The 22,684-nt window shown below is 41.5% G+C and overlaps 1 protein-coding gene and 1 pseudogene across 2 annotated transcripts in view; both read left to right on the top strand.

Moving 5' to 3' along the window:
- Positions 1 to 22,684, top strand: part of RNF38 (ring finger protein 38) — a gene marked incomplete at its 5' end in the record, with an annotated part of 110,286 nt that overhangs the window by 30,014 nt on the left and 57,588 nt on the right. Inside the window, one exon of the mRNA XM_081102927.1 lies at positions 14,442 to 14,512. Within this exon, the coding sequence (XP_080959053.1) occupies positions 14,442 to 14,512 (71 nt within the window). The remainder of the gene's footprint in view (positions 1 to 14,441; positions 14,513 to 22,684) is intronic.
- LOC308527578 (LYR motif-containing protein 4-like) lies at positions 4,208 to 4,482 on the top strand (annotated as a pseudogene). The gene has a single exon. The product of its transcript is annotated as an LYR motif-containing protein 4-like (transcript).

Below are 22,684 nucleotides of genomic sequence, written 5' to 3'. Positions count from 1 at the left end.
ACTTAACACAGGTTAATAAATTTAACCCTAAGAGATGGTAGTACTAATTGAGATAAAGTAATTTCAGGGATGGTTTTTGCTAGTTTATGGATCCTGGAAGTCCCTTGATTTTACGGACTTTCCCATCTTGACTCTACCCTTCCCCCTGTCTTTTTAGTGTGTGGCCATGGAACACAATCTTGCTTTCTTTTTTCTTTTTTTTTTTTAAATCCTCACCCAAGAATACATTTATTGATTTTAGAGAGAGGAAGAGAAAAGGAAAGAGAGAAACATCGATGTGAAAGAGAAACATCAATTGGTTGTTTCTCGTATTTGTCCCAACTGGGACCAAACCCACAACCTGTGTATGTGCCCTGACCAGGAATGGGACCTGAAACCATTTGGTGTATGGGATTACGCTCCAACCAAGTCACCCAACCACGGTGCCTTCTTATCTTGAAGCTCTCTGGTTAGGAGCTCAAATGTGGACTTAGTATATATATATATATAGTGGGTTTCTTTCCCAGTCTTGCAACCAGGGAACTTCTGTTCTCTTAGGATTGTTACCCTGTTGCGGTTCTGCATTCCAGAAGGGTTGGTGTGTGAGAAGAGAGCAAATCCATGACCTTTGTTGTTTAGCATGTTGCAGCCAGCAGTAATCTGCCTTGCCTGAAAACTCTATTTTACTAAAAGCAGTGATTCTGATCTGATAAAGCCACAGATCTTCTCTCCTAACATATGCATGTATGCACATGCACGCAGAATTTTGTGTACAGTTTAGTGAGTTCATAGACCTGAGGTCCATTGATAAATTTGTTTAGGGCCTGTGGACTGCAGTTTGAGAACCTGTACATTAAAGATTGACATCAATAAGGCTGATCATAAAATTTGTACACTAAAGCTTAAAAATTATTCTGAACAAATACTTTTAAACTATTTAAGTAAATAATGTCTGCCCATTTGCTGACTTTCAAAATCTCATGGTATGAGGAGAGCTCTGTTGAAAGGATAGATGCATGTCCTCTTATAGCTCAGTAGGAAAGAGTTAAAAATTAATAGATCAGTTGCAATTAAATAGTTTAAATTCAGTCAGGGAGAATCTGATTAAAGCATGTACTACTTTAAACCATTATCTGTATGCTATGTGTGTTTCTGCAAGATAGTTTTATCTCATGTGTGGTTTAAATGCATTTAATACCTGTGAGTTCAGGGCATCCATGTTCTGAAAAACAGCCAGCACCTGTGATAAAGCTAGTCCTACCTAAACAAGTTCACCTAGCAGAAATAAGATTTTAGGATTTCATGATCTTATTCCTGGAAGGACCAGTGTCTGTGAATTTAAAGAGTTTAGGGAAATTTTGGCTTCTTTAATGGTTTCATCAGCTTGTCTCTTATCTATACTAATAAAAGTCTAGGTGGTCCTCGTGCCCTTGTGCAGCGCCCTCACGTCATCACAAGATGGCCGTCACAAGATGGCCAGCAGGGGAGGGCAGTTGGGGGCGACCAGGCCTGCAGGGGAGGGCAGTTAGGGGCGACCAGGCAGGCAGGGGAGGGCAGTTGGGGGGCGATCGGGCCAGCAGGGGAGCAGTTAGGCATCAATCAGGCCAGCAGGGGAGCAGTTAGGGGGTGATCAGGCTGGCAGGCAGAAGCAGTTAGGGGCAAACAAGCAGGCATGTTCAGAACTCTCTAGCTCTCTTTAGTCTCCGTGGATCTTCCTGTGCCTGGCTGAGGCCACAGAAAAAGATCCCGAGGCAAACTGAGCCTTTATTTTATAGTCAGAGGTAAACAAGGTAGTGGTTACCAAAGTTACACTGTTCTTGTGAGTTTCACTTGTTTACACTGTTTTTGTGAGTTTCACTTGTTTTTGTTCTTGTTCTTGCTGCACTTCCCTCAGCCCATTAGCTTCCCAGATAAGATCTAGGGAGTGTCTTAAGGTCAAGCCTAAATATGCTAAGAGGACTGTGCCCTCTAAGCTGGGACTTGTTTGTGACTTTGCCAACAGGTCAGTTCAAGGCTTAATCCTCTATCGGCTCCCCACACAGGCAGGCGAGCAGTTAGGAGCCAGCAGTCCCAGATTGTGAGAGGGATGTCCGACTGCCAGTTTAGGCCGCAGGGATCAGGCCTAAACCAGTAGTTGGACATCCCCCGAGGGGTCCCAGATTGGAGAGGGTGCAGGCTGGGCTGAGGGACACCCCTATCTCCCTGCACGAATTTTGTGCACCAGGCCTCTAGTCTATATATATAAACCCTAATATGCAAATAGACCGAACAGCAGAACAATTAAACAACCAGTCGCTATGATGTGTGCTGACCACCAGGGGGCGTGCATGGAACATGGTGGGTGTCAGCAGCAGGCAGCAGAGCGCAGAACATGGCGGGCATCGGCTGCGGCGGGATGGTGGAGCAGGTGAGCAGGAGAGCCAGACTAAGGCAGGGCACCAGTTGCTGTCATTGGGGCAAGCCTCGGGTGGTTACTGAAAATTCTTTGCTCCCGTGTGCCGCGGTCCTGCCGGGCACTCGCACCTGCTGCTGGCACCGCCCCGATTGCTCAGCACTGTCAGCAGCTGCCGGCCCCAATTGCCCCTCAGGACTTTTCCACCTCCCCCTATTCCTGAGGGGCGATCGGGCCTGGCAGCTACCTCTCGCAACTGCTGCTGGCAATGGCTCCGCTCGCACCCGCAGCCAGTGCTGGAGTTGCCAGCACCCAGTGCCAGTCCTGATTGCTTGGCGCCGTCAGCAGGTGCAAGTGGCGATTGCTGGCTCCAATCGCCCCTGAGGGCTTCTCCACCTCCCCCTGCTCCTGAGCAGCGATCAAGGCAGCAGCCGCCACTCTCACCTGCTGAAGGCGCCAGCCCCACTCACACCCACTGCTGGCATCAGCTCCAATTTCTCTGCGCCGTCAGCGGGTGCAAGCAGGGCCGGCACCATCAACATGTGGGAGCGGCAGCGGTGGGAGTAGGGCTGCTGGCAGACAGGAGATCAGGGGCTGTGGTGGGAGAGGCCGGGCAGCGGCATGGAGGATGGGCCAAGATCTGCCCCTGTGCCCACCGCAGCCTCATGGCCCACAGTTTCTTTCAAGGTGCACGAATTTGTGCGCTGGGCCCCAAGTTGTATGATAATCTTTCAGGATGTGAGTGTTAATGTAAGTAGTACAAAAAGCATTTGGAGTAGAAACTAGCAGTTCTGGCTATTAGTATCTTTTCTGCCACTAAACCCTGTGATCTTGGACAGGTCATTTAATCTTTCTGTGCTTTACTTATCTCAAAAAATAGGGAGGTTGAACTTTCACTAAGATTCTTATATCTTACTGGAGGCCTGATGCATGAAAATTTGTGCAAGAGTAGACCTTCCTTCCCCTAGCTGCCAGCACTGGCTTCCCTCCGGCACCTAGGACCCACGCTTTCCTCCAGTTGCCAGCAGGCACCCGGGACCCAGGCTTCCCTCCTCTGGCTGCCGGGCCTGGGCAGGCACCCAGGATCTGGGCTGCTTCCCTCCGGCCGCCAGCAGGCACCCAGGAACCGGGCAGCTTCCCTCCAACTGCTGACAGGCACCCAGAACCTGGGCTTCACTCCGGCCCCGGCTTCATCCAGAAGGACATCTGATCTAATTAGCATATTACCCTTTTATTATTATAGATTATTCTAAAGCACATCCACCATTAAATAGGTCAACACAGTGGTCAACACAACCCAGTGTATTGGTTTAAAGACCTGATTCAATGTAGGACATAGCAATTCTAGGGCATTTTGAGCTAGCCAGGAACAGAGAAGCAGTGGGCATTCATTATACTCAGTGAGTCCAGTAGGTTAAAGTCTGAATTACAGGAAGAAGCTAAGAGAAACCCTCAGCCCAGGAAGGGAGGCAATTTCACTGGCAAAGTCAGAGCCTAGATCATTGATGAGAATAACCAAGAACCTGGCATTCAGCAGCAAGCATTAGAGTTTGATAATTAATGATGATTATCTGTCATGAAAATTTTTAGATTAGTTATACAGCAGATGAATGCATATTTTGGAATACTATCAGTAAATATGATTGAAATAAAAATTATTTGTTAGATTAGCTCTTATCAAGAAAATTTTATCCAGCAGCAGCCTGCCTCCAGCCACTAGCAAGACCAAGCCCCACTGCTTTTTATTTATTTGTGGTTTTACATAGGCTGAAAATTTTGTGGTTGGGTTAAGCATTGACCTCCGTGAAGAGGACCCCACTTTTTTTTCTTTTCAAAATGGCAGCCTCCAGCCGCACACAACAGTTAAGATATATGCTGGGCTATGCTGCGAGAGAGGAAGCATTTCAGTGCCTCCAGTTATAGAACTTCTGTTATCAGGGGGATAAGAGATGCCTTTGAAGAAAATAAGAATGTAAAAGATCTTGTAGAAATTCAGGATAATGAATAAAGCCAAAAGAGACCTGGGAATGATTCATTGGCAGGCCCACATTGGCCAACTGTGTTTAACTGACAAGTTTATCCTTTAGAATCAGGAAAAGCCCAAGACCTAAGAACCACCTGCAACTGTGGACTATCTTCACATATGCATCTTCATTCTGTGCTTGGGATGGGTGCTCCCAACAGACCATGAGTAGCCTCTTGCATCAGCTTAAAATAATAGCCTCTTGCTCAGCTTGCCCTGTCGTAACTGATAAATTGAGTGAGGTTTCCATTCTTTTGTAGCCATAATGAGAAGGGTGGCTGTCTCTCTTTGGTTCAAAGTGTTAGAATTAAGAACTGGAGTTCACTCAAAATACTGCTATTTATGATTGTGACTCTTCTCCACCCCACCCCGCTTTAGTAGCCCATCACCACTTGTATAGAGCATCTCCAGACTTTGTTTCTTGGTTCTTTCTTTCAAGAAAGGGGGGGGGGGGCGAGGAAGAAGGAGAAGGAGAGGGAGAAATGTCATCCAGGTGGAGTTTTTTCCTACTGATGCTAGAAAAATTAAAAATTAGTGTCCTAAGTTTTCTGTGATCTGGTCAAATGGCAATTTATGAAAGGGAAAAAAAGATTAAGGAAAACAAGTGCAGTTGTAAACTTATTTATTTGCTCCTTAGCTTCCTTGTATTGGAGATAGTTGAGAGTTGAGTCCTTTGTATAGTTGTACTTATTATTAAAGAAACAAAATCTTCTTTTCCTTTATAAAATATATTTTTATTGATTTCAGAGAGAAGGGAAGAAGGAGAGGGAGAGGGAGAGATAGAAACATTCATGATAAGAGAGAATCATTCATGGGCTGCCTCCTGCACACCCCCTACTGGGAATCAAGCCCACAACCCGGGCATGTGCCCTGACGCTGGAATTGAAGCAGTGACTTGGTGCATGGGATGATATTCAACCACTGAGCCATACCACCTGGCAGAAACAAAAGCTTAATTGAGATAAAGTACAATACTGCATTGCAGTTACTCTATGAATTTATTTCTACATACATATGAGGGCTGAATACTGATAAATTTGATTTTTCATATTTGTAATGACTGAGGTTTACTTGGATACAACACAGAGTTTTTGTTAACTAGTATAAATATGTAATCTTGGAAATCTGCTATCTAGTTATAGGATTTAAAATTAATGTATAATTGATACTTTTATTATGCATAAAGTGTTTTCTCACATTTTAAAAATACCTTGAGAATTACAGTATTTGTGCAGTACTGATGTGTCCAGTGTTTTCTGTGGTTTAAAAATATTAAATCTATACACAGTGTTTATAACATTATAGGCAAAATTTTAATACTTGTTCTGGAAAAGGTCAAACATATACAAATGTAGAAAAACTAGACTAATGAACTCCCATGTACCCATCACCCAGGTTCAACAGTTACCAAATTATGACAGTTTTATTTCATCTACATTTTCACTTATTTTCCCCATACCTACCTTGGATTTTTAAAAATTGATTTTAGCCCTAACCGGTTTGGCTCAGTGGATAGAGTGTCGGCCTGCGGACTGAAAGGTCCCAGGTTCGATTCCGGTCAAGGGCAAGTACCTTGGTTGCAGGCACATCCCCAGTGGGAGGTGTGCAGAAGGCAGCTGATCGATGTTTCTCTCCCATCGATGTTTCTAACTCTCTGTCCCTCTCCCTTCCTTTCTGTAAAAAAATCAATAAAATATATTTTAAAAATAAAAATTAAAAATAAATAAAAATTGATTTTAGAGAGTGAGAGGAAGAGAGAGGGATAGAGAGATAGAAACATTGGTGAGAGAGAAACATCATTGATTGACTGCCTCACACCCCCTACTAGGGATTAAGCCCGCAACCTGGGCATGTGCCCTAATTGGGAATCGAACTGCGATTTCCTGGTTCCTGGGTTGATGCCACATCTGCTGGGCATACCTTGGATTATTTTTGAAACAATTCCCCCCATACCTACCTTGGATTATTTTTTAAAAACAATTCCCAATCTTGGGCAGCCATGACACTGTCTTGCCACCTGGTGGCAGCATGTCATAGTTTGAAAATTATTAAGTCCTTTGAGACTGTAATTAAAAATAAAGGAATGGATCTGATCACAGAGGGAAGGCAGGGGCAGTTGGGTGAGTTGGAAGAAATCAACCAAAGAACTTGTATGCATATATGCATAACCCAGGGACACAAACTATAGGGTGGTGAAGGCCTGGGGAGGGAGTGGAGCAGGCTAGAAGAGGCCAGTGGGGGAAAAGATGAACATATGTAATACTTTGAACAGTAAAGATTTTTTAAAAAATAAAGGAACGGAAATGGGGAGTTATTGCTTAATAGTTATTGGGTTTCTGTTTGGGGTAATGATAAAGTTTTAGAATATAGATAGTAGTAATGGTTGTACAACATTGTGAATATAATTGATGTCACTGAATTATACACTTAAAAATGATAAAATGGTAAATTTTATGTGCTGTATATTTTACCACAATAAACAAATACCAAAAAAAAAGACAACCTCATAACAGTATATGATAGCATATAAATACATGAGGAGATTCAGTAGTATGGTTCTTGTGAAAAGAACTAATATTTATTTTCATACTATCTTTTTGGGGGAAAGACCTAGATCAGCCTTTAAGTCAGTGAGCTTCCAAAATTACTTTGAACAGCAAAACCATCTATCTATCTATCTATCTATAAAAAGAGGTAATATGCAAATTGTCCATTACAGTGTCACAGTAACAACTGAGGCTGCGCATGCATGGAGCACCTCTAGGTCCCTGCCGCGCCCCCCCCCCCTCCCCCGCTCCCTCCTGCCTCCCCAAGCTGCACAGCTCGCTCCCGCCTCCTGCGGAAGTGAGACGGCTCCCTCCCACCTCCCACAGAAGCGGCGCAGCTCCCTCCCATGGAATCAGCGCAGGTCCCTCCCGGCTCCCACGGATGCAGGCGGCTCCCTTCCGGCTCCTGTGGAAGTGGTGTGGCTCCCTTCTGGCTCACGCAGGCGCAGGCAGCTCAGCTCTCTCCTGCCTCCCGCAGAAGTGGCGTGGCTTCTGTGGAAGCAGCATTGCTCCCTCCCGCCAGCTCCCGCTGGTGCACTGCGGCATCTGCTGGCTCCTGAATTGGTATGGGTCCCTCCTGGCTCCTGCGGAAGGAAGTGGCTCGCTCTTGGCTCCCACGGGCACCAGCGGCTCATTCCCACCTCCTGCGGAAGCGGCGCGGCTCCTGTGGAAGCAGCGCAGCTCCCTCCGATCAGCTCCCACAGAAGTGGTGGGCAGCCTACTGCGCACCATATTGCGTGCCAGCCACTAGTCCTATATAATAAAAGGGTAATATGCAAGTAGACTGAACGGCAGAACAACTGAACAACCAATCGAAGTGTAATATGCTAATGGTATGCTAAGGCTGCCCAACTGCTCGCTATGACATGCACTGACCACCAGGAGGCAGATTCTCCGACCCGAAGGTTAGCTTGCTGCTGGGGTCCATTTAATTGATACTGAGGGAGATGGGCCAGACATGCCCTGGAGCTCTCCCACGGTCCCTCCCCAGCCAGATTGTGCACCAGTAGGGTCCCTCAGCCTGGCCTGTGCCCTCTCGCAATCCGGGACCCCTGCGGTTGTTGTAGTGCCGGTTTCAGCCCAATCCCACAGGCCACTCCTCTTGGGAGGGTGACAGACGCAGGGCTCATGGCTGGCGAGCGCTGCTGTGGCAGCACAAGCCTCTCCCGATCAGGACTTACTGGGCACGAGTCCACGGCAGGCACAGTGGGGCCAGGATGAGCGGGAGCAGCAGCTAGGAGCTGCCAGCGGTGTTGGACTATGGGTTCCAGCCCAATCCCTGCAGGCCACCCAGAGGGACCCCACCTGTGCACAAATGTGTGCACCAGGCCTCTATTGGTAAATAGAATATTAAATTGGAACTCCTTGTAAGGGTGTAGAAAGCTTCTTCCATCTAGTTTAGTAAACTCCACTGCTTCCACCCAGTTGTAGGGCCCCTACATGTTTTTAACTGTGGCAAATCTTGGAACAGTTCCTTTAGACACCAAAAAGCCATTATTCATCAGTTGTAGAAAAGATCCAGGTATCAGTGGATGTTATATAACTGGTTTATCGTTCAGGTCTTTTTCAGTCTGAGATAATCATATACTCAGAACTTCTTTGAGGGGGAGTGGAGATGTAGGCACTTTCTAGAGAACATTGCAAATTATAAGAAAACGTGTAGTGGTCTAGATGCTCTAAGTTCAGAGCTGGAAGTGATCTTATATTATTTAGTCTTTCATTTTAAAGATACGGAAACTGAATTCCAGAGAGATTGGTTTGAACACTGCCACACAGCTAGGCACTCAGTAGTAGGGCTGTGCATGTTGTACTTTACTATGGCTACTTAATAGCACAGATGTGTCAAAAAAGAAAATCGCTCTCTGCATATGTCTAGGGACAGGAATAGAATTCATTTTGCTTTTTCCCTCCCTCTTGTTCTTTTACCTGATAATTGTGGGGTTCAGTTATTAAAGACCAGAAAACTCAAATCAACTAGAATATCCAATTCTTCTGAGAAGTCTGCTTTGAAAGGTTTTGTTGTATTTGGTCATTTCAATTTGCATTTGCACTTGCATAATACTTTGATATGGTTTATTACAATGAACACAAATCTAGTAGTTGGCAGAAAGATGGTTTGGGGGTTGTAGATCACTGACTTTGGCCTTAAGACCTATTCTGCCCATGCTCTGCCATTAAGTTTCTGTATGTCCCAGGGCAAGTCATTTCCTCTCAGGGGACCTTGGTTATATGCTCGATGTAACCTGGTAGAGATAGACTTGATGAGTTTAAGGTTTCCTGCCAGCACTGTCAACCAGAGCTGTTGAGCTTATGTAGGCTTCAGTATTACAATGAAGAATCACCCTTTTCCTTGTATTTAAGTAAAAAGAATTCACCATATAAGTCGTGGCTTCTGCTTTGAAGTAGCTCTTGGTCTAGAAGAAGCAAAGCATTGTGTGATGTGATGTGCTGTGCAGAGGGCTCACTCAGCATGGAGGAAGAGTGTCTAAATCATGCTGTTTAGTCACAGTGATGAGACTGGAGTCAAAATTTCTAGCCAGATTCAATCACAAGAACTTAGTCTAATTTGATGTGTATTTACACTTAATAAACAGTCAAGTTTTTATATTTAATTTTTATTTTAATACAAAGAAACAATTGTTTCCAGACCATTTCCTTATCTCAAATTCAGGACTGATTATTGTATTTTGCAGTGTAATTGTCTCTGGGAACATGACAAATAGTGTCTCTGCTTTACATCACTACTTTGCCTCCTGGACCAAAATCACTCACTGATACTCTTTGCAGTTGCTCTGTTTTAATCGTGATCTCTTTATGTTCCCTAGTTTTAAACTTTGGGCTCTATTCCCTGACTTTAATCCTCACTTCTATTCTCTTCCCTCAATTCCACACATTTTTCTGACTCTTCCCAGGATATTCTCTCTTTGTCCTTACAGTACTGCTGATCTAGTTTGTTTCTTTGGTCCCAGCATCTTCTGCTTCCTCAAGTATAACCATTTTTTAATGTATATCGGGGACTCCTTTAGTACACAGATGAAGTTTATAGACCCCTTTGGAAGAGAACACTTTTAATTGCATAAAATAAAATACATGAGATTACAAAGGAAACCAATTATACTAGAATGTAGTTATCAAACTATTAAAAACTAATTTGTGATAAAATATATTTGCATCTTTATTAATGCATTAAATAAAACATTTTAACAGTGGGTCCAATAGTTATTGTAAATTCATAGTAGTGATAAGTGTAAATGATATTTCATTATGCCTACAGCAACTATACTATATAAAAATATACAAACAGTCCTCGGGTTACGTTGGACTCAACGTACATTGTTTCGTGGTTACGTCGCCATCTCCCATTTATTTAAAAAAAAAAGTTCCAACTTTTCGATGTATGTACATATGTGCTTTATGTTTTTTATTATTTATTTACCACAAGTAAAGGTCAGGAATTGTTATCTTTCTTTTAAATTGTTTTTACTGTTTCACTTCATTACTGCTGTGCATGTGCTCCATGTGAGTGACGTAGCTGCTTATGTAGGTGGTTCGGCTTCTGGCAAAAATCGCGTTACGTTGCGCCGTAGGAATGGATCTCCGACGTAACCCGAGGACCTGCTGTGTACTTTTTTATTAGTGACAAAGCCACAGTCACTGTCAGTACTAATGTGGTTTGTTGCTATATTCATAACAGTGAGTTTTTACATTTTAGTTTCAAGTTAATGAAAAGAAAGATACAGTTTTATTCCTATGTAAATCTTGGGTCCCAGGTTAAGAACGTGAGAACTGTAATACTGGTATGAACAAACCATTGAGCGGGTCACCAAGTGGAAGTGCAGTCCTTGTCTGCATGGAAGCATACTGCCACTTTTGTCCCCTGGCACCTGCCAGTCAGCATTCATCATGGGAGAGGATTCAGACATGAACTTTATGCCTTGAATAGAGTGCCAAATTAGGTTTTGAGCAGGAATAATAACTTTATAAAATGCATTTAAAAAAAAAAAAAAAGCTGAACACCTGTAAACACTGTCATTTAATGTAATATGGTTGGCTGCTGTCAAGTTTCAGAAATTGGCCCCTTTGTTCTAGTATAGAAAGTTTCTTCTTTTGTGGCTGGGTACTTCATTCTCTGATTAGCTTATCCAAAGCTGCCTAAAATCTGTGTTTCATTCTTCAGAAATTCAGTTTGAGCTCTCTGTCTATACCCTTCGTCTTATGGGGCAGGGACTGCTGAAGAGAGAGGCTGGTGCTTATGTGCATTCATTCACTTCTAGGATGCTTCTGCATTGTTTCTAGCAAAGGGCCTTTCCCTTAGTGGCAAAAGATTGATATTCAGGGCAAAGGGTCAAAGAGAGACCTTGCTCATTTTTACATTGGGTTGAATTTTTTTTACTGTTGAGGATTTTTTAAAATGTTTTTTATAGTTTTCTTATTGATTTGAGAGAGAGAGAGAGAGAGAGAGAGAGAGAGAGAGAGAGAGAGAGAGATTGAAACATTGATCTGGATCAAACCTGCAACCCAGGCATATGCCCTGACCAGGAATTGAACTACTACTGGTGTACAGGATGATGCTCCAACCAACTGAGCCACACTGGTCAGGGTTTACTGTTGAGTATTAAGAGTTCTTTAAAGACTTTCGGATACCAGTCTTTCCTTTATGAGATACGCATTTTGCAAATATTTTCAATTGGTCTGTAGCTTTGTCTTTTCGTTCTCTTAACAGTGTCTTTCACAGAGCAGAAGTTTTAAATTTTAATGGAGTCCATTTTATCATTTTTTTTCTTTTATGGATTATGCTTTTTATCTTGCATTTAAAAACTCATTGTCACCTTCGCTAGTTTGGTTCAGTGGATAGACATTGGCCTGAGGACTAAAGGGTCCCAGGTTCGATTCTGGCTATGGGCACATGCCTGGGTTGCGGGCTTGATCCCCCCCAGTGGGGGACTTGTAGGAGGCAGCCAATCAATGATTCTCTCTCATCATTGATGTTTCTATCTCTCTATTTCCCTTCCTCTCTGAAATCAATAAAAAATATATATTAAATAAATAAATAAAAACTCAGTATCAAGCCCAAGGTCATTTATATTTCTTCTGTGGTATCTTCCAAAAGTTTTGCAGTTTTGTGTTTTACATTTAGGCCTGTGATCAATAGGTTTTTATTGATTTCAGAAAGAAGAAGGGAGAGAAAAACATCGATGATGAGAGAGAATCATTGATTCACTGCCTCCTGCACTGGGGGTCGAGCCAGCAACTGGATATGTGCTCTGACCAGGAATCAAACTGTGACCTCCTAGTTCATAGGTTAACACTCAATCACTGGGCCACAGGTCTATGATCTATTTTGAATTAATTCTTGTGAAAGGTGTAAGGTCAGTGTCTAGGTTCTTTTGTTGTTTCTTTTTAAAAAAAATGTGGATGTCTTTTCATTTATTTTTAATAGTCTCAGAAGTTTCTAAATTGCTAAATAATGTAATTATCATTTTTACAGCTTTCATGAAATCTTAAGTTTTTGGCGATGGTCCCAAGTAATTCTCTCCCACAGTCATTAGATGGTATTATGTAAACTGTTTCCAACACTATTTCATCTTTCTTAAACTGTGTCCAATAGAAGTACACGTAACATAATATGTTAAATGCAAGGATTTTGTGTAAGAATAAAATAATGTCTGTTTTGATACCTCTTGGTAGTATCTAATGCATACTTACAATCATCAATTCTTAGGGTTCTTTTTACCAGTATAACTTTAGTATTACATAATACTAGATTAATAGGAGACTGAAAGTATAATTTTTACTATCTCCTTGAAACACATCGACCATATTTTTGACATAATAGTTTATGCTGTGGTTTGATTTGTCCTTCTGGTATCCCAGAATATTTCAACATTTGAGGACATTATTACATAATCTTTTTTCTAAATCATGTTTTGGAATACGTTATATGATGTTAACTGATTCCAGTACCGGAGGGAACTCTTATCCATATTGTATGTTTTTGGCAACTGTACCTCCTCCCCACCCCATCCTTCCCAGAATTGTTACCCAGTGGCAACACTTATTAATAAGGTTATTTCTGAAAAATAGAAATTGATAATATGTGTTAAATGTTTTTTCCAGCTTCTTTTGATGTGAACAAACTTTTAAAAATTGTGTGGTTTTTTCCCCTAATACTTTGTTGATAAATTTTCTTTTATTGAGGTTAAGGGATCAGGCTTTTCTTAGGTAAATATGAGTAGATTATGGTGACACTTTATTACATATGCTGTCATTTTTGCTAGATATATATACTTTATGCTACAATTTTATATAGTATTCTTATTCCTGTGTTGGAGATGAATTTGTTTTCTTATTTTAATCCTTTTAATGTTTTATAATCAATGTTATGCAAAGTGAGTTGGGAGACAACACCTTATACTGGGTAGGTTAGGAACAGTCACTGTCACTGGGATTATAGTATCTGTACATTTGAAGAAATTAACTGGTAAGCCTATATATAGTAAGGAGTTTTTATCCTTTGAAGTTTAAAAAATAATTTTCTCATTTTTTCTGCTATTGCCAATTTAATTATTTTCTCATTTTCTTTTTATGAATACATGAGTAATATATAATAGAAATCAACCTTTAAACAAGTCTAAAATAGTAATTTCAGTAAGTATGAAATAAACATTTTCGGTATTAGGAAATGTGTCAAAGTTTAGTTGGCAGCATTCTTTCTCAATGGCATATGGAATAATTGGACATCTGAATTGATGGCATCATAAATTTTATAAAATATGCTATTTGTCACTGTAATGTCCATAGGCATGGCAGGGGGATGACCTAAGGTTCATCTAAATATTTACACATTAGAAACTGTAACCTGTCAGTGGGACAGTAGGTCTTTGAGCTACCGTTTTTCTGTGTGCTGTGAGGTAGGAGCCAAAACTCTTTTCAAATGACTAGTCAGTTCCCATCATTTCTCAAATAATCATTTGTTTTCCTGTTGGTTAGAAATGTAACTGTTATCATAGAGCAATTATTATTAAGAGATAGTTCTCCAAATGAAGAAATGGTTGGGCATATAAATAATATATATTTTTAAAGTAGTAAAATCTATTTAAAATCATTTGATTGTGTATTGTATTATTTATATGCTGAGAATTTGTAGGGTCAGTTTTCTTTTTAGTATGTATAGTCTGAAAGGAGTATACTTTTTTTCCTAAAAAGAAGTTTGCCTTAGGTGGACTTACTTTGAAAACTAACCCCTCAGTATAGTAGCAGGTGGTGAGTTAGGAGTTTGAATAACAGGGTTTTAGTCTTAGACCTGCCACTTCACTGACTGCTACTTTGTGCAATCAGCCTCTCCGAGTTTTGTTGTGCTGAGTTAAACTACACTAATAATCCTTATCCTAGTGTTGTTGAGGATTAGATGGGATAATGGATTTAAAAGCACTTTTACTTGGGAAAGCAATTTAAATGTTAGAAATTATCCATCTTAACTTTTCCTCCCTTTCTCTTGTAGGTAGTGTTGGTGCTTCTTTTCAGTGCCAGTCCATCCATCACGACCACATTTGTCATGATGACAGTGACAAGGTGAGGTCCATGTTGATGTTTATCATGGTGAAAATGCATGCTGCCCTTATATGTGGATCCACATGATTAACGCTGGACATAGGCCGGTGGAGTTTTGAAATGCAGAGGGCCTTGCTGGTTTGTGTGTCTGATGATTAAACTGCTCCAGAAAACTTGAGGATAAAACTGTCAGCTGGATTCTTGGCAAGCCCTCCATATCCTTACCCATATCTCTCTCCCTGTCACCATGCTTCCTCTTTTCTTGCACAGCCTGAATGGATTATTTTAATACATGAACAAGTCCTCCAAAGCTGATAACTCCCTCAGCAATTTGTGTCTGTTTCCAATTTGAAATATCTTAGACATTCCAATTAGGTTCATTTTTGTAGTTGATTGTGTTAGCTTATAATTTCTTCTCATACTTACTTTGTTTGTTTGTGGGTGTTTTTGTTTTGTTTTGTGTGTTTTCTTTTTCTGTTTCCCAAGCCCACCTTAAATGTTGAGGATTGAGAATGGAACCTATCTGATTCATGCAAAAACAAACAAAAATACCTGGTGGTTTTTTTTTCATTTTGGTGTTTTGCTTCTGTTCTTTTAATCTCTAAGAAACTTGATCTTTTGGGGGCATTCCAATACTCATCAGCACTCTTGATGGCCTAACTCTTGCAGTGGATGCTAATGTGGGCTTTGTGTTTGGAACATCTGGCTGCTGATGTTTGATGGGCCTAAACTCAGTCTTTTCCATCATCAGTTTCTAATAGCTTCTCTCCAATTTCCTATGTCTTTTATGCAGTGTGTATCACTCTCTATAGCTTCTCCAGGCATACCAATCCAGGTGATCTTTTTCTCTGCTGTTTTAATCAAGATCCTCCTCCCTCATCCTGTTGGAGCTCAAACACGAAGTTAGTTGATCACCGGGATTTTCCAAATAGCTTTCTTTATTCTGTGTTGATCTCTCTGTCTTTGTGAGCTTTGCTCAGACATTTCATTCTGTTTACAAAGAGAGTGGCATGTTTTTAACATTCTAGAATCTCCTTTATTATTACAGTAATCCAGAGGCATAGGTTTAACTTTTATCTTCTTTTACAAGCAAGCCACTGAAAGAACCTTCTAGATCAGTGGTTCTCAACCTTCCTAATGCTGCGAACCTTTAATTCAGTTCCTCATGTTGTGGTGACCCCCAACCATAAAATTATTTTCGTTGCTACTTCATAACTGTAATGTTGCTACTGTTATGAATCGTAATGTAAATATCTGATATGCAGGATGTATTTTCATTGTTACAAATTGAACATAATTAAAGCATAGTGATTAATTACAAAAACAATATGTAATTATATATGTGTTTTCCAATGGTCTTAGGCAACCCCTGTGAAAGGGTCGTTCGACCCCTAAAGGGGTCGCGACCCACAGGTTGAGAACCGCTGCTCTAGACTGTATAGTTGGCTCCATAAACTTCTGTATACCACAATTTTAGAAATAAGCATTTGAAAATAAAAGTGATGATAGAGAGAAAAGGCAAAATCACTTTAGGTCAGTAATATCACAGTATTTTGGGGTTAAATTTTCTTTCCCCTGCTAAGTATAATATGCCTCTATCCATTTGTTCATTTACAATGGGAAAGCCAAATTCTGTCTCCTGGTTTAGTATGGAGATGAGGTTTCTATCCACCTCAGCCAGATACTTACTACTTTAAAAAGATTTTCCTCCTAATTTCTGAATCTTTGTATGACTGATTTTATACTTTTAAATGTATTTTTATTGCTTTTTTAGAGAGAGAGGAAGGGAGAAGGATGGAGAGATGGAATCATCGCTGAAATTGATGCCTCCATCTTGCCACCTGCTGGGGATCAGGCCCAAAATCTGGGCATGTGCCCTGATCTGGAATCGAACCAGTGATCTCTTGATTAATGGGCCAATCTTCAAGCATTGAGCTATACCAGCCAGGCTGATTTTGTGCTTTTAAAAATGGGATTTTTCCTGAAATACCTGGGGAAGGGGAAGAGAGAAGTTTAAGGGATTTTGTCACTTAATCAGTAGATCAAAGAACTTTCAGAGATGCTCTCCTCTCTTTCTTGCCTACCATGTGTGTACTTGGGAAATGGGGACAATGGATTAGGATCTCGTGACTATTTATAATTTTTTCAACTGATTCAGTAAGTAAATAATATGTATTGATTGGCACTTTCGTAACGCATCATGATATCAAACAAAGATTCCTGTTTTTTTCATGAGTGTACAGTCTTAACTGGGGGAGGCAGACAATAAAACAAATGTAATAGATAAATTATATAGTATGTAACAATGAACACAGTGGATTAAAGAAAATGTAGAGCAGAATAAGTGGGATGAAGACTACCAGGAGTTGCCCTTGCTGATTTGGCTCAGTGGATAGAGCGTTGGCCTGCCAACTCAAAGGTCCTGGGTTTGATTCCGGTCAAGGGCACATGCCCAGGTTGTGGCTCAATCCCCGGTAGGGGGCGTGCAGGACGCAGCAGATCAATGATTCTCTCTCATCATTGATGTTTCTATTTCTCTCTCCCTCTCCCTTCCTCTCTGAAATTAATAAGAATATATTTAAAAAAAAAAATGACTACCAGGAGTTGGATGGTCAATTGCTTTGAATAGGATCTTAGGCATCATTCTGGGGAGGAGAGTGGTAGATGGCATGTTAAAACAGCTTATGACATTTCTTTGTATAACAAATGGGTATTGGATTTGCAAAAACAAATATGAATCCGCTGCCTGATAATATATATGGCTTGGATGTGTGCGTTTTCTCTCTCTCCTCTTATCTCCCTTTGTCCCCCATCCCTTCCCTTCTCCCTTCTTCCCTCTCTTGTTCCCTCCTTCTCTCCCTCTCAGAATTAAAGGGTTTATAGAGCACAGCTAGTCCAACTCTGTGGGAGAAATGACTTGCTCAGGAGTCACCCAACAGTGAGGGCTAGACCAGATCTTCTATCCCGATACAAGTCAGGTAAAATAATTCCTTAGCTATTCTGAACACATTGTCAAAACACATATTGATGCTTTGCTTATTGTCCTCACTTAAATTTCAGGCATGGCTCATTTCTCAGATTTGGGAATAAAAGTGATTTTTCTTAAAAGTTGACTCAATTTTAACTAATCTATGTGTGATTGGGGATGGAACCAGGAGTCAGGCAAGGAGAAAAACGGCCAGTCCATTTTTTGGGTCTTTCTTCTATAGCAGGGGTCCTCAAACTACGGCCCATGGGCCACATGCAAATACAGATATTGTATTTGTTCCTGTTTTGTTTTTTTACTTCAAAATAAGATATGTGCAGTGTGCATAGGAATTTGTTCATAGCTTTTTTTTAAACTATAGTCCGGCCCTCCAATGGTCTGAGGGACAGTGAACTAGCCCCCCGTTTAAAAAGTTTGAGGACCCCTGTTTTACAGCCTTGGAAGTGGTGGCAAGTCCCCAAATTTTATGGCTTGGCCTGTTTCCCAACTTAAGTTTCTCTGCTGATGTATATTGGCTTGTAGCCTATAGTGCTGGTATCAATTGACCATTTAAGTTTAATAATAAAAGACTGGTTAATGATTACAGTGCATTGAAATACCTTCACAAGGAAAGGAGAATGTTTTGTGGACCAGTGTGTATTTTAAAGTTATTAGTTTTTAAAATCAGTACTTTTTAATAGAAACAACTTGACCAAAAATTAGCTACAGAATTTTGAAATCAGCTACAGAATTAAAACAAAGTTTAATGAGAAACCTGCGTGTTTAAATCACATTTATACTGCTTAGGTAAAAGACCTAAGAGTTGCCCATAATCTATTTCTGGTGTTATATTTGCTGATACTTTAGATTTGGATAATTATGTTAATTTTTTTTCTGAATGGGAACTCCTGTTTCTTTTTCATTTTGTCTTAAGGGGAGGAATCATCTGTTTACATATTAAAAACAATGGGAGGAGGTCTGTCGATATAACACTAAATAGATTAGGACAGATAAGCAAAGAGTTACTTTGTGTGTAAGCTAGTTTATAAAGGCCAGATTCTGTTACATTAAAGTCTATGTGCTACATATAAAATATTGTAGTTACATCAATATTGAGTAAATTTGTTGGTATGTCAAATTTTTGTTTACAAATACTGACGTAGTTTAAAAAACCTAAAGTGAGGCTTAAATAGTATTGAGCATTGTCTTGCTACAGTTAATTATATCTGGATTCTAGGAAAAATAAATGATACTGGGAGTTGAAAAAAACAACACATTGATACTAATTAGCAGTCACTCCCCCAGCTCCTGACAATCACTGATCTTTCTGTCACTATAGATTTGCCTATTCTGCACATTCTATGTAATAATCTATATAATAAAAGGGTAATATGCAAATCGACTGAACAGCGGAACAACTGGTCACTATGACGCACACTGACCACCAGGGGGCAGACATTCAACTCAGGAGGTGCCCCCTGGTGGTCAGTGTGCTCCCACAAGGGGAGTGCTGCTCAGCCAGAAGTTGGCTGACGGCTGGCGGCTGGCGAGCACAGTGGCGGTGGTGGGAGCCTCTCCTGCCTCCATGGCAGTCGGACATCCCCTGAGGACTCCCAGACTGCAAAAGGGCACAGGCCGGGCTGAGGGACCTCTCTCTCTCCCCTCCAGTGCACAAATGTCATACACCGGGCCTCTAGTTTCATGTAAATGGAATCACACAATATGTGGCTGTTTATGTCTGGCTTCTCTCACTTAGCATGATGATTTCAGGGCTCATCTGTGTTGTAGTATGAATCAGTACTCCATTCCTTTTTATGGGTGAATAATATTTCACTGTAGGGACCTAACACATTTTGTTTATCTGTTCACTAGTTAATGGATATTGGTTTATTTTCCAATGTACCTGCACTATTTTGCATTCCAGAAAATGCACCAACACTTTTTGATTGTCTTTTAAATTATAGTGAGTGTGAAGTGGCATCTCATTGTGGTTTTAATTTGCATTTCTCTAGTGACTAATGACATCTACCAGGATTCCCTAGAGGAGATCCAGTTCTCATCAAACATGGGGGCGGTTACAAGATATTCACATGGTCTGATCCACTTAGAGAACATTCTCATGTTTCTTGCATCTCAAACATTTTAAACTCTCATTACCATGTCCCTTTCAGTAATGCTTTTTCATTGTTCTGCCCAAAGTGAAGGAGCTACTTCTGCGTCTCTGTTTCTTAGTTGGGGTTTATACCATTAATTATGTTCTTGAAGCCCTTGTATAAGTACAGCCCATCACTGGCTTTTCAGATCATATTTTCCTTTAGTGCCTTCTTTCCTGTGACTATTCAATGGATTTTGTAAAACTATACTAGCGGAGTGTTACTTACACCCAGATTAAGCTTCTGGAGCAATTTAGAGTGAGAGTCTTAGCAACTAAAATTTCTCCTACGATGTGCCTTGTTCACCAGAACAGAATGAGCAAGGGGACTTTGAGATCTCTGCTTCAAAGGTACATGTTAAGGAGGGTCAGGCCTCAGAGTCAGCTCTTTGCCATTTACTGTGCTCAGACATGGAACATATATGATGTATAGTGCATGTGTTATTTGCACCTTAGCCACTCCATTTCTGGCATGGTGTAAGTCTCTTATTTTTTCTTTCTAATCGGTTTATCCTGGGCATCTGGTTTATTCACTCATCCCTCTTGAACTCCTTCCTGGCTGATGACTTTTCACCCTGTACCTGCTTTAGCTTCTTCCTGCCTTCACTGTCTTAAGAGTTCTTCCTCCATCATCCCCTCTGCTATGAAGCAGTGCCTGGCATCTCTCACCTGCACCCTGGGTCTGACACTCTCTTATCCCAAAGCCTATCCTATATAATAAAAGGGTAATATGCAAATTGACCCTAATGGCGGAAAGACCGGTCACTATGATGCACACTGACTACCAGGGGGCAGACGCTCAATGCAGGAGCTGCCCTCTGGTGGTCAGTGCACTCCCACAGGGGGAGCTCTGCTCAGCCACAAGCTGAGCTGACGGCTGTGAGCGCAGCAGCGGTGGCGGGAGCCTCTCCCGCCTCCTCGACAACGCTAAGGATGTCCAACTGCGGCTTAGGCTGCCATCAGACATCCCCCAAGGACTCCCGGGCTGCCAGAGGGATGTCTGACTGCCAGCTTAGACCCGATCCCCCCAGGGAGCACACTGACAACCAGAGGGCAGTTTCTGCATTGAGCATCTGCCCCCGGTGGTCAGTGTGCATCATAGTGACCGGTTGGTGGTGGCAGGTGGACATCCTCCAAGGGGTCCCGGACTGCGAGAGGGCGCAGGCTGGGCTGAGGGACATCCCCCCCTCCCCCCACCCAGTGCACGAATTCTTGTGCACCAGGCCTCTAGTATAGCTATATTATGGAAGGTTTTCAGTGAGTTTGGGTGCACCTTTACAATTATAACTGGTAGCTGCTGATAATTAACCTTTTCATTCTGGAGGGATAACGGGGATGAAAGTGTCTATGCTGCTTGTTTCACCTTAGATCAAGTTTGGTCATGCTTGTAGATTCAGCATAGCCTGAATAGTGCTAAACCAATACACCTTTCCTCTGAGTAGATTAATCTTATTACTTCCTTTTAACTGGTTTTGGTAGGGGAACTTTTAGGGGAGGAGGATGAGCAGAGCTTGCTTCAGGAAATTTTGAAATTTTTTGTGTCCTTGTTCCTCTCGTTTAACTACCCACTCTGTTTCTGTCCCCCATTTCTCCCTGGGAATTTACCTATTGATAAAAACCTTAGAAATATCACTGTGGTAAAGTATTTACATATCTTTAATGAAACTGTTGAGCTCTTGCCATGTGCTAGACCCCTTGCCAGAGTCAGTGAGGCTTAGTCTATAGCTTCAAGGAATTTACTAATGGGCAAAAGAGTCAAGTAAATGTATATTTGCAAAGTTAAGAGGATAAATGCTATTTTAGAACAGAGTAGAGGCTACTAACTCAGCAGTGGTGGTTGAGATTGGAATGAGGTTGCAGTCAGGAGACTTGGCAGTGAATATGATGGTAGCACAACCCCTTTTCTGACAGTATTAAGGGTGGGAAACTGCCTCCTTATCATAGAGGTCGCAGACCTCCAGCAGGAAGACCATTCTCTACCCAGCACTTTCTTAGGCAGGGCAGGGCCCAAAAGTGTGTAGCTTTTCTTTTCCTTATCTTTTTCCTTCATGTGCATGGTTCTTCGGCATTTGGACAAGTGCTTCTTTATCTTCAGCTTTTCAATCATGCCTTTCAACATGTTAAACTAGGAGATGCCCTCCTTTTTTTTTTTTGTTTCTTCTATCAGCCAACATTCTCCCAATATGGATGTCAGTAATATACAAAGGAGAAATCAGACCTGCCCCAGAGGAGCTTATTAGAGTTTTAGAGAGGGAAATAGACATTTAAAAAATACTGTCAGGTGTTACGATACACGTGTGTAGACTAGGATAAGAAACCTACAGCCTGTGATCATTTCTTTTGTATAAAGGTCCTTCAAATCAGCAGTCGCCAACCTTTCAGACCTTGTGGACCACCAGTGGTCCTTGGCCCACCGGTTGGCAACCGCTGCTTCAAATAACTATTATTTATTTATTTATTTATTTATTTTTAATTTTTTATTTTTTTAAAAAAAATATATTTTATTGATTTTTTACAGAGAGGAAGGGAGAGAGATAGAGAGTCAGAAACATCGATGTGAGAGATACACCGATCAGCTGCCTCCTGCACATCTCCTACTGGGGATGTGCCCGCAACCCAGGTACATGCCCTTGACCGGAATCGAACCTGGGACCCTTGAGTCCGCAGGCCGACGCTCTATCCACTGAGCCAAACCGGTTTCGGCAAATAACTATTATTTAGATACTAGTGGCCTGGTGCCCGAAGTGCACGGGTGGGGTCCGGCCGGCCTGCCCGATCGGAGTGCGGGGGGCAATTGCGGGTGGGGCTGGCTGGGGGGAGGGGCCATGGGCAGTTGGCTGGCTGGCTGGCCCTGCCCCCTGGCTGAACTCCCGGTCGAGTGAACAATTTGCATATTAGCCTTTTATTATATAGGATTCTTTGATATCTAGAAATGAAAAAAATTGAGCACAAAATCAAATTTTATATTTACTGTTTGGCAGACTACTATTACTTAGGTAAAATTTATGTGTATTACTTATAAAGTGTACTTGAAAACATATTTCCAGCAGTAGTACCCTTCAAATTAACAAGATTG

This window comes from Myotis nattereri (genome assembly GCF_964212035.1).
Source record: "Myotis nattereri genome assembly, chromosome: 12".
Lineage (NCBI taxonomy): Eukaryota > Metazoa > Chordata > Mammalia > Chiroptera > Vespertilionidae > Myotis > Myotis nattereri.
This window is presented reverse-complemented; position numbering and strand designations above follow the sequence as displayed.